The 13,404-nt window shown below is 37.6% G+C and overlaps 1 protein-coding gene across 4 annotated transcripts in view; it reads left to right on the top strand.

Moving 5' to 3' along the window:
• The window catches only part of LOC143208594 (trace amine-associated receptor 8c), a 76,650-nt gene that overhangs the window by 15,812 nt on the left and 47,434 nt on the right, over positions 1 to 13,404 (top strand). For 3 of the 4 annotated variants that reach the window (XM_076423086.1, XM_076423087.1, XM_076423084.1), the window contains exon 2: positions 5,647 to 6,225. In XM_076423086.1, the coding sequence (XP_076279201.1) occupies positions 6,010 to 6,225 (216 nt within the window). In that variant the 5' untranslated portion in view covers positions 5,647 to 6,009. Of the gene's footprint in view, positions 1 to 704; positions 3,055 to 5,646; positions 6,226 to 13,404 lie in introns of those variants that run through there. The other variant, XM_076423085.1, reaches the window with a different exon arrangement.

Raw genomic sequence — 13,404 nt, forward strand, 5'->3', positions numbered from 1 at the left:
TATTACTTTCCGCGATGCTACTTGTTTCTTTGAATAATTTCCGAAATTTTCGTTGAGAACTTTACTCGAACAATGAAATAGATGATTCGCTATTCGATGTCTGAGGACTGATAAGATTCAAATTACCTGGGGACTAGAGAATCAAACAAACAATAAAAAATAGATAGTTCACCGTTTGAAAATTAGTACTAAATAGCGATAGAAATGTGTCACGTCTGGTGGTTCAGCCATTAATAATAATTGATCAAATCAATCATGTATAATATACATTTTCTGAATTTCTTTTTATACTTGCTCTAATAAAATGTTGTACGGGAAATAAAATATCAAATACTATAATTAATAATTAATATCGAACTATCGTATATTACTATAGATAGAATTGAGGAAAACTCAAGATATATCCCGCAGTTGGCTACATGGAATTGCTAACCCATGCGATTTATTTCAAACTTAAAACTCATCTTGAATTTAAACCTCCATTAAACAAATGAAGAGAATACAGCGAAATATATTTTATTAAACAAATGAAATAATTCGAAATATATCTTACGAGTTCTCCTTAATTCTATCGCTCGCAATGTGGTACAATATACGATAGCTAGACATTAATTATTAATTGTAGTATTTGATATTTTATTTCCTGTACAAAATTATTAGAGCAAGTATAAAAAGAAATTCAGAAAATGTATATTATACATGATTGATTTTATCAATTATTATTAATGGCTAAAATGCAACTAGAGAGAGAGAGAGAGAGAGAGAGACAAAATAGATTATTTACTATTTACCACTGGGGAACCAGTATATTTCATGCACCTCCGATTCTGCATAAGTGCAGGACAAACGACCTAATTGAAATTTCCGCCCCATTACTGCGATACATCTCGCGAGGCATACGCTGTGCAGTGGTATAGGTCGGCGAGTCCGAACTACTTGAGCCGATCTATCGGAGCCAAGAATTCAAGATAACTTAACTGGAAGTGTGGCCAGTGGACCTGACGATGGGAAAATCTAAATGGTAGCCTAAATGGTAGCACGGGTAGTAGTTGCTGGGTAAAGTGGACGAGCACCACGAGTGGTCGGTGCCTAGTCTCCGTCGTTTTCAAGCACCGTAGGATGAGGGTATCTGATTTGCTCTGCACTGCTCTGCCACTGATTGATGAGGTTAGACCATCGTGCTGGTTAGTGGGTAGCCCCGTATCGTGGGTCAAGGTGCTTACACCTGTCGTGTGAGTTGCGGTTAATCGGCTCGTGTACCGTCAAAGACGACCTTGGTCGAGAAGACAGGGCTATGAGAGCATCCACCCGTCTATGGGAACACGTAGGGCAGTGCTGGGCACGTTTGTCTCAATTCAGACAAATCCATCCCCACCGGAGGTGCTCTCTACACGGAAGAAATATTGGTGGAGGAAGCAAGCGTTTGACGGGACCCAACCTTGCCTTTTTTTTTCTTTAAAGACGTGGGAAAAATATATTTACGTACACCCAGAAGAGGTAGTGTGGGACTCGGGGAACCCAGGTGGTCAGTGTCCCCAACACCCATTATGAAAACCACACGTCTAGGACCTTGGCCCTTTCCTTTCTGTCCTATCGTGCCCGAGAGAGCATAATTTAGGGCCCGGCTTTTTGCATTACTCCTAAATCATGTTATAGTTCCGGCTAGCGCCATTCCTGTTCTTGGCCTTTGGACCCCAAACTTGCCTATCACAGATGTGGGGCAGTGCTGGGCATATATTTGTCTCAATTGAGACCCGTACCCACCGTAGCGCTCGCTGTCCCCTTCCAGTAAGCGCCATTACGGTGGGGTAACGACGACACGATACACCTAGCGTACACGACGAATGTTGGTGGGGGGAGCAAGCGTTTGAGGGGCCCCAACCGTGCCCAGCGCAGAGTAGGAGTTCCCAACACACACACTTTGCAATGCTTGTACAACACTCTTCACAATACTTCACACTGCTCCGTAGTGCTTCATATTGCTTCACACTGCGTCGCACGGATTCAGAGTGTGTCATAATGTGGTGAAGCTTCTTGATGCAGCTTTTTGGATAAAGCTTCTCGGTGAAGCCTCTTAATAGACATTTTTAATAGGGATTTTTAATGGACTTGTTTTGAAAAACCGTCCTCGTCAGTTTCGATGGGGATGGAGAAAAATTGTATTCTTTTTGATTTGTTCACTATATATTTTCGATTGAACACATATAATTTGTAGCAACAGTGCACACGCGCCTACTACGACGGTTTTCCAAAACAACTCCATTAAAAGGCTCCATTAAAAATGTTCACCAAAAAGCTTCCACCAAAGATTCATCGGAAAGCTTCACCACATTATGACGCGTTCTGAAGTAGTGCGAAACAGTTTGAAGTATTCGGAATTATCAGTCCCGATGGGGGTGGAGAACAATTACATTCTTTTTGATTTGTTGATTCATACATTATTCCTGATCGATCGTCGATTTTCGGTGGCGGGTGCACACGCACCTACGAGGACGGTTATTCAAAACAACTCCATTAAAAGACCTCATTAAAAATATGCATCAAAAGGCTTCACCAAAAAGCTTTCACCAAAGACTCATCGGAAAGCTTCACCCGAAAAATTCATCGGAAAGCTTTTGCACTCCTTTTGATTCGTTGATTCTCGCCACCGCGACAATTGCACGTATGTACATGTAGCAACAGTGGAAATTTGTTCTTATTCCCGATCGATCGTCGATTTTCGGTGGCGAGTGCACACGCACCCACGCTTCCTGAGAAGCGACGGGTTGGGGGTAACGGTAGCCGCGCGTCAACGACCGAACTCACCCTTTTGGGTCATTGGAGGGAAGACCCGCCGGTGACTTTTTCCTCCACCCTGAACTTTTCGTACGCGATAAGAAACCGTGAATCGCATTCCAAGCTGCTCGACAGCTACCTTGGTTGTGCGGAAAAATTGTCAACTTCGTGGAAGTATGTATAACAGAGTCGCTGGGAACTCAGGTGTACTTGCTTTAAACCTCCCGAGTAGCTGTTAAAAAATTCATCTTACAACGGAGCGCTAAAGTAGAGCGCTAAGTAAGTGAAATCCTACTTTAACCTTTACCTTCTAGAGGTTTTGCCACTTGTAATGAAACTTTCACAGTCACTAGCTCTTTGAAAAGTATCTAAGAATTTGTTCGTATTGAAATGGTGAATTTCCGGGAATTTATTGGAGCTAGAAAAATAGATACAAAGTAATGTTTGAATCAGGAATCTAGTTATGCAAGTAGATTTCACATAAGCTCTTCGTTTGTTTGAAATAATCACTTTCTGGTTAAATGAAATGTGCATGAATTTACTAGAAATGTCTAAAAAAATATTTAAGAATTTGTTCGTATTGAAAAGGTGAATTTCTGGGAATTTATTGGGGCTCGTTTCTTCAAAGAATAATTTTCTGCTTAAATGAAATATGCACGAATTTACTAGAAATGTCTTTGAAAAATATTTAAATGGTGAATTTCTGGGCATTTATTGGTGCTAGAAAAATAGATACGAAGTAATGTTTTAATTCGGAATCTAGTTATGCAAGTAGATTTTACATTAGCTTTTCGTCTGTTTTAAATAGTCATTTTCTGGTTAAATGAAGTGTGGATGAATGGACTATAAATTTTAATATGCAAGCGATTTGTTGATACTCATTACACCAACAAAATAACATAAATTCTCGCACGGTTTTCCTTTGACATTAAATTTTCCATTAATCGCTCCACATAAGCTACCAAACAAATTTTATACAAATTTTTCCCCCGTGCGTCGCGACGCAATTACAGATTAATGAATTTTCCAATTAACCTTTCGCTTCGACTATAATTACATAGAAGCCGGATACAAATGCAATCAGGTGAACACAATAGGAGAGTTAATGCTGCTACTCTGGCAGAAGAGTCTCTGTTGGATTTAATATCTTCGGTCCATTCAGCAAAAAAAAAAATATTACACGTTCTTTCTCGCATAATGAGGGAATTAACGTTGGAAAGGCGATTATCAGTTTATTCCATGAATAAATTACACGTATATGTGCATTAACGATGGAATAAGAGAAAACTGGACAAAATATGTAAATCGTCGAAGAAAGAGACTCCCTTTCATCCCTCTTTTCTCCGAAGCTTTTAAAATGTTTCTAAAAGCATTATCGCGGGGTTGAAAAGAAAATTTTAGAAAAGTGAAATGAAACAAAATGAATGTCCGGAGGCGAGTCGTGGAAGAACGGCCCCCTTTTAATTATAACGAAACCTACGACCGCCAAGATTCGTTCCCGCTCGTTAACTACGTATGTACGTCCTCGTTATTCAACCCTTGCCATCGATTTTTCTTCGTCCGGGTATACTGAGTATTGTAACCGGTTCGGAATTCTCAATTTTCACATCTTCTTTCGAAACGATTCAACATTGGAAATTTATCGTCCAGACAGTCTCAAAAGCACTACACCTGGAAAATGTTATTCAAACAAATCAAGTGTACGTCATTATAATTATCTGACCAACATCTAATTGGATCTTTATTCGAAAGAACAATTTACCAAGTCGAAGCAAACTGTACTCTTTCTTTTAATAATTTCGATATGTCAAAAACAATGTAACGATATTTAAATTAATGTCTTCGTGTTTCGCTACTTCATTTCTGTACTTCATACAACTTGTACTTTCTGTTAATACTTCAATTATGAAATGTTTCTGGTAAAACGTTGGCATAATAACGGAAACTTGGAAATAATATTCGCAATAAATATACTCCAAGCATGTACTATATTTGTAGCTGTTGAACATGGAGCTCATTTAATTCCTTGTTGCAGCAGCAGTTGCAGGGTACTTTGTAGACTCGTTCGAATAACCTGACTTACCATCTACCTTGTAATTTGACGCCGTTCCATGGCACGTGTAAATTTATGAATTTCGAAATGAGTTTCGTGAAAAAATTCGACAATTTGATACGTTTCATGTCGACATTTAATAGCACATTCGTTTCAAGAGTCTGCACAGAACGTATATGTATGTAACGAGAGAACGAATTGCAAAATATGTTTCTTTTTAAGATAATTATAACGAAAGATCGTAATATAGACAACGCTTTCATGATTTCAATTTAAATAATAGTAGCAGAAATCAGCTGATTTTAGCTGGTAAAATTTGTGCCTTTCTCCTATAAATTATTATCCAGTAGATTTGTACCCAGGGCGGCTGCAGATCGAAGTCTCGATCCTGTAGGATCAATGGTTCAGGAGTTATGCTTGCTTAAAGTTGAGCAATCTGCAGTGTTTTTGGCAGGTAAGAGTGCCGCCATATTGGTTTATAGTTACGACCGCGAGCCGCTTACTTTGTCCCCGTCCGACCTAATCACCAACCAAAAGCCGCTAGGTAAGCGGCTCTGCTAAGTAAGCGGCGCGCGACACTAAAACACTGAAAAATGCTCAACTTTAAGCAAACATAACTCCTGAACCAATGATCCTACAGGATCGAAACTTCGATCTGCAGCCGCCCCAGGTACAAATCTATTGGATTACATACCAAATACATCATAATTTATAGAAGAAAGGCACAAATTTTGAGTCCGGTAATGTAAAGAGCAGCCGACCGTTCTGTTCGATTTTGCAACAATTCTGAACAATCGCAAATCGATTTTGTGTTACAGATATCTCCACTGAAACATAACAAGTCGTGCCTTGAAGTCATGTGCCAGTCAACCGGGCAGCATCATAGCGAAAATCGGCGCGCGGATCGCGCGGAGACGAAGAATCCTTGAGCGTTTTTCGCAAAAGTGATAGGAACGAAACAGTACGCAGCCTCTCGCCGCTTTTTTGCGACAATGAAGAGGACCGTGGTGATCGTAACAAATTACGAAAAAGCGAGCCTCGCAAGACCGATGGTATAGCAGGGATGAAAATCTATCGAGGAACAGATGCGCCAGACCAGCCTCGCACGAGACAGCAGCGTCTCGTCTGGGCTTGGAGATCGAAAGTAATTTTAAATATTAGAAACGACAGTCAAAGGGAAAATGGAGCACAGGCAGACGATTATGCTTGCACCTGCGCTGAGCAACAGCAGCTGCTGGCGAAGGGACACATCCGAGGCCGCTTGGACCGCGCCAGGATTAGGCGAATTGCTCCGAGCGACGTTAATTCTTTCGCTGAGCCTCGGCATCCTTTGCGCGAACCTGTTGGTGATCTGCGTCATTAACAGCCGACGATACAGCAAATATATCCATGCACAGGTTAGTCGCAGATCTTTTGTCAAGACGCATTACATACGTTGGCCCACAAAAGTGTTCGTACGCCCTTTAAAACAGATTAGCTTTTTTATAATTGTACCAAAAGACCTAACTTTTTATGATCAATTAGAAGTATTGGTTTATGAAATGATTTGCAAAAAAGATTTTCCAAAAATAAAAGACATTTTTGAACCTTTTTTTATTTGGGCCCTTAATGAAAAATCTTTTTGCACATCATTTAGTAAACCAATGCTTCTAATTGCTTAAAAACATCAGGTCGTTTGGTACACTTATAAAAAAGTTATTCTGTTTTAAAGGGTGTACGAACACTTTTGTGGGCCACTGTACATCATTTCTTAATTTTTGAAAGTCGACAGTATGCACAGCTTAGATCCTTTGACGACGATAACTAGACAGCGGATCTTTATGCAAAATAAAAATTTTCTGCCTGAATTGCAACAAACTAGAGTGAAATACAAATTTATTTTCTCTCTTAATATGGTTAATAGGTTGAAAATAACATAACAGTATTTTTAAATTCTTTTAATGGTTTTACTGTTTCAAATTACATCTACTCGATTTTGTAATGAATGCATAAAATCCGCTGTCTAACGATAACAATTAAATCGTAAACCAACAACTCACTCAACAATTTAAACTTCCTTTTGACACACCACAATTATTGAAAATCCTATTGGTAGACTTCCGGTAGACAACGTGTTAATAATCATTCACCGATACCTAAGATCAGCGTGTACTTACAGTTAGGAGCAAAATTGATCACACACACTTTAAATCAGAATAACTTTATATGAATGGACCAAACGACTTGAATTTCTCTGTAAGGCTAGAAGAATTAGTTTAGTAAATGACGTCTAAAAGATATGTTGGAAAAATTCATTTGATCAGAATTGTGAAAAACAATAGCAAAAATTGATTTTTGCAACTTTTTTAAATTTAAAAGATGAAAATTTACATGATGTGTTTGGTCACATCATGCTCCGAAAATTTCATTCAAATTGGTTAATTGGTTTACGAGTTATAAACGATCAAAAGTGGTAAAAATTCCGAAAATCGTGAAAAATTGCAATTTTTACCACTTTTGATCATTTATAACTCGTAAACCAATTAATCAATTTCAATGAAATTTTCGGAGCGTATATAATTTACACAAGTTAACCAAACACATCGTTTAAATTTTCGTTATTGGCTCAGCTAGAAAAGTCGTTAAAATCAATTTTAACTATTGTTTTTCACAATTCCGACCAAATGCATTTTTTCAACATATTTTTTAGACGTCATTTACTAAACTAATTCTTCTAGCCTTACAGAGAAATTCAAGTCGTATGGTCCATTCATAAAAAAGTTACTCTGATTTAAAGTGTGCGTGATCAGTTTTTCTCCTAACTGTATACATTTTGAAGTGTAGTATAGTGATTTTTACCGGTACCCCTACGAGGGACCAATAAATATAAAAGCTCTTTTCACTGTTGCGTCAGATTTAATGTTTGATACAGCGTACGGTCGAATGAGTATCGTTTTAAACTTGTAAACAACTGAAAGAAGCGTACGGGTTGGATCAGGTGTACCAGATGCATAACAATCTATCAATCTATGAGTGTGCATGTGGCAGATCGGTCAGCAGGATCCGTCCATCGTTGGAGGACGGTCGGTAGATTTACCATTCAGGATGCATATTTACGGATGTAATCGAAACTATGACCACCCTGCGGCTTTACACAGCAGTGTTCTGAATGGTTGAGGTAGATCAGGGGTTCTCAACGAGATCGATGAACCTGCATAGGTCAGTTAGGGGTTGTTGAACTTTTAGGGGTTTTTCGTGAGATATTTGAACTATTACCCGATTGCTGAGAACCGATGAAATAGGATCTGTGAAGAGCACTGCAAGGAATTGGTGCTTGCTGGAAACCTCTGATCCAGGACAAAAATTTCCTAGTAGAAAACAACCCCTCTTTGAAAGTAAAGTTTCTGGTTTCAACCCTTAACCCCTTGCCCTACGATATCGTGTCAGACTCGTGACGAAGATTCAGAACAGAGTCTAATAAATATGTATGTTATTAACTTCCTCTAAACAGAGATAGTATAGTTATTTCAGAACATGTGATATATAAATTTTCTTCTTTTTTAACAAATTACGAACTACAAAGAAAGTTCTAATCACCAAAATCGTAAAATAAATCGCAGGGCAAGGTGTTAACTAATTTATCGCAGAAATTTTTGTCTTAAAACATGTGTCGTGATGTAGAAAATTGTTGGAACAGTCAACGTATCAACGTATTGAAGCAACAATACTTTTTAACACGCTTTGAGAATCTCGTTTATACATAGAATGACTGCGCGTTGTTATCCATTTCGGATCATTTAAGACTTCGCCATTAGCAACTAGCGAAAAAGCACACGCGTCAGGTGGTACGATATTAAACCTGTCCACTCATGAAAATCGACGAGCACATATCAAAACTCACTGGACGGGATTTCAAGTACAGGCGGTGAATGTCATTTCCAAAACACAATTTTATCCGGGAAAATGGCACACTCGTATGTCGGGTTTGTCCCGTCGACGAATATCTATTACAACACGTGCACACGTGACTGCTGCGCGATAGAAACCGCCGCGGACTATCCACGAAACAAAGTTAATCATTTTTTCTTATCGAAGAACAAAGTTAATAATTTTTTGTTATCGAAGAACACAAAATTAGCTTCGGCAATCAGTTCGCCTTTTCAGAAATTAAATTTTTTGTTAGGTTAGTCAAAATGTATTATAATTTGAATGAGAGTTCAATTATTCTTTCTCTCACTTAGATATTTAATCTTACCTTTATTAGGTTAGTTCGAATGTGATTTCCTCTTGAAACAATTTGATTTAGTTTAAATGATCCAATTTAATCGATTATTAGGTGTGCAAATAAGTTCCTTCCCCTTTCTTTTTCTACGATCATAACTTCTGACTGAATTCGAATTACTTCCCGATTTTGGTGCCATCTGAAAGGGCGTTCTTTTAGTTTTAAGAAAGATCGTGATGAGCGCTCTAAGAGTTTCCAGTTTATGGACCTAACTTGGTCTAAAGCCTTGGTTCTTTAATAAGCTAAACTAAACTACGCAACAATTTCAAGCAATATGGCGTGCGAGAAGCATTATTTGCGTTCCAGCTTAGGAAATCCGCTGTTGAAGCTACTGAAATGGTTTGCACGGCACCGGAAGAGAACGCTGTATTTTAAAGAACATGGAAAATGTGGTACCAAAGATTTAAAGCCGGGAATTTTACTTTTTGGAAGGCGACGATCGTTCAGGTGCGTCGTGAAAGTTCGATGACGGTGAGTTAGAGGAATTGCTCAACGAAAATCCGACCGAGACGCGCGAACAATTGGCAGAAAAATTGGGAACCACCAGCAAGATTTTATTACATTTTATGTAATATAAAATTTTATGTAATAAAATCTTGAATTTGGAAGAAAAGGGGAAAGAACTTATTTGCACACCTAATATATTCGCCAGGCTGTATTAACAACGGTAAATGTAGAGTCCACATTCTCTGCTATCGAGTCAACATTGTAGACTATCTGAAATCTGGTGAAACACCCTCTGTAAAAACAGGGCTGCAGTCGATTGAACGAATCGCGTCCCCACGAATAAAGAAAACATGAGCGTGTTAAGCACGCGATAGGTGTAGCAGCCCCAGCTATATGTTCTGTCTGACTAATCCAACCCTGTTCCACTTAAATAGTCATTACGTGCGTTTATTTACAGCAGGTCAACCAACTTGTTGAGCGTACCGTAGATTATGCTATATCCGGAAATTTATGCGTTGCATTAGTAGGCGAAAAACCGCGGAAAATAAGTTAGACAGATTAGCCAGAGCTCGAAATTTCGAAACTGTACTGGTGGTAATAGTAGCCACCATTAAATTTAATCATTTGAACTTTGTTGCCGACTTCAACGGTCATCTGCGAGATAGAATAAATATTCAGAATGAATATATAGATCATTTCTCACGATTTCAGAATATTTTCAACAATGAACCTAAAACTAGGGGTGGGATCAAGTACCTCGCAAACAGGTTCAAACTTTGATTGATTGAATTCGAACTCTCTACATATAAGTACCTCGAAGAATAGAAGTAGTAGTCCTAAGTATACTCGAACCTATGACAGACAGTTTCGAACCTTTTACAAGCACTTTGGTAAACGGAAATAATACTCGCAAGTATATTCGAATCTTGATCGAACAGATACGAAACTTTTCTGAATATCGTACCGGACATTCTCTGAGTTTTCTAATCATTATTCTTTTTACCTTCAAAATCAATTATGCTGTCCTCTAATGCATATTTTAATTCAACATGTATAACTATTATATAATTTCATAATCTATCGGAAATATTATTCTTAACACTAAACCTACCACTGCAGGTCAAATGACCGATTTCATATTTTTCATTTCACAATTATTGAAACTATCAAGTTGATTACATGAAAATTGATTCAATAGATTTTTTTACTCAGCCAGATATTGTAATAAAAATTGCACAGAATCTAAATAAATAGAGCTTTTTGTAAAGCTAAGATCATTCGGAAAGTTATTTCGTTTTCTCGAGGAAAAATGAAAGCCAATTTTTTTCTAAATGTCAGCTGTCAAGATAATCCACGATTTCGCGATTTAAAATTAAGTTAACTAATAACTAGACTGCGGATCTTTATGCAAAATAAAAATTGTCAGCATCCATTGCAAGAAATAGAAACTAGATTGAATGTTAGTTCTTCCCTTAATGATTTTGATAGAAGATAAATCATATATTGACATCTTCAATTTTTTAAATTTTCTGACAATTTCGAATTTCATGAATTCAATTTTGCTATAAATGCATAAGGATCTACTAATAACAGTCTACTAATAACAAATGGAAGCAGTTGAAACGCTTCACGAAAAACGAAATTACTTTCCGAACGACCTAATAGTTACGAATTTAATAAAGAAAGTGCTTAAAACCTACTATGCAGTTCTGATTTCCAAGATTCGAGTACTACTTGTGAAAGATTCGATTCCTTTCAAAATCGAAGTATCTTTTCGAAACTTGTAAGTCCTCATTCCGAGGTTCGATATCAGTTTGTATATAATGAATGCTTTTCAAAGACAAATCACTGAAACATTATTGCTTTCAAGTAGTAATCGAAACTCACGAAATGAAAGTTGGTTAGTGAAATTGACTCGGATTCGTGAGTACATATTGAACTTGATCCCATCCCTGCCTAAGACATTTATGTAGTGCAGTAATAATTCATGAATTATATAATATTCTTTATTATAATATTATAATATTTTATTATAATATTATAATATTTTATTATAATATTATAATATTTTATTATAATATTATAATATTTTATTATAATATTATAATATTCATGAATTATTATAATTAAGTTAACAATAAAATAAAGAAATGTATAATATTCAAATGTTCTCGGCGCAACGGTTCGATCAGTTAATCGATCGACGATTGACTTTGTTTTGATCGATCGACCAGTTACGTTCTGTGTCTAATGACTTTGATGGTCTATGATCCAGTATCCTGTCTGACGACATGAAAGCAGCATGTGCTAAGACAATTTCAATTCCGTATTTATAATCTTTATAAAGCAATGTAAGTAAATTATTGCAGTATCTTGTTACATTGTTACATTCTGGTTACGCAGATATTTTAAAGTTTCTGGTTTTACATTGTGAAAATATATTTTTCAGACGCAGTTTTTTCTACTTTCTTGAAAATGATCTGAATGAAGATCGAAACGTTGAAAGTTCCTAACTAACGTGCAAATTTTGCTTTTTTCCTATTAACTGATCGAACCGTTGCGCCGAGAACATTTGAATATTATACATTTCATTATCTTGCGATCGATATTTCAAACAACAAATAAAATAAAGAATAGCTGGCGTGAACAATGTTCAAATAAAATAAAGAATTTGATTTGCATCATTGCAATTTGTAATTTGAGGGCGGCATATTATCTGTGACTCGTCAAAGCAATTACAGGGTGATAGACACTGCGCAGCAGCCACGTCTTCGTCGCCCCCATGATCGAATTTTCGATTTCACTCTTTCTTTACTCTGCCCACGGTAAACATTTGGCGATCGAGCATCCTCTAACCCCTATCAGCGATGTCCTCGTAGTTTCTCCGCGTTTCTCGAGGTTTTTTCCACCCCGTGACTTCCCGTAACTTTCTCCATAATACTTCCCCCTTTTTCATGCTTCTTTCCCCTCGAAGATCTCGTGTGAGCCTCGAAAACTTCGGTGTACGTTTATCGACCAAGCCCTCGGCAACCCCTGTACTTTCACTCTTTATGGCTTTACCACTTTCCCCAAGGTTTCCTGCGCGGTCTCTTCCTTTCGTTTTCTTCGTCAGCTATTTCATTTTATTATATTTGCTTCCCACACTCCGCACCTCACACCCCTTTCGCACTTTTAAAGCCCCTCGCTCGTTTTACCCGTCAATTTGCCGCGGTTTCTCACCGCTTTATCAAAAGCTCTATACTTTTACGCGAAGCTGTATTATTTATATCACAATGCGCAACGAAACGATAAGAATCTGGAAGACGTCGCGTCTTAGAAAAAAATTCTTCGATTTGAGAAATCTTCCTAGAGATTGTAGAAGTTTTAGAAACATTAAACTGTTTGGATGATTGATTTGGTGTTAAAGTGCACACGTATTTCGTACCTTGACAGTTTTCAGCAAGTTGATCAACATTACGTTAGAATTGTTAATAATCTAAATTGATATACAGGGTGTCTCAAAATTCCTTCAACATCCGGAAATGAATCATTTGAAGCAACATTTTCCTTTGCATTTTCCTTTTCTCTAACACGCGTCTAGATCGCGCTCTGATTGGCCCGTGTTTTTCGTTAATAACTCCTTAGCAAAGCCGCGGACGCCATTCTTGCAAAGGAAAATGTTGCTTCAAAGATCTCAGGAACCGCCCATTTCCGAATGTTGAAGAAATTTTGAGACACCCTGTATGCAAGGTTCTGCAATTTAATTCATGGAACGAGATAATTGAAATATTTTGGCACGACAGTTACAAGAAGAGTGAAAAAGGTCTTATTGAAATGTTAGTTGGCAAATTAACAGAACGTCCGACCGAGGCTGTCTGTAACTACTCAG

Source organism: Lasioglossum baleicum, chromosome 5 (assembly GCF_051020765.1).
Source record: "Lasioglossum baleicum chromosome 5, iyLasBale1, whole genome shotgun sequence".
NCBI classification, from domain to species: domain Eukaryota; kingdom Metazoa; phylum Arthropoda; class Insecta; order Hymenoptera; family Halictidae; genus Lasioglossum; species Lasioglossum baleicum.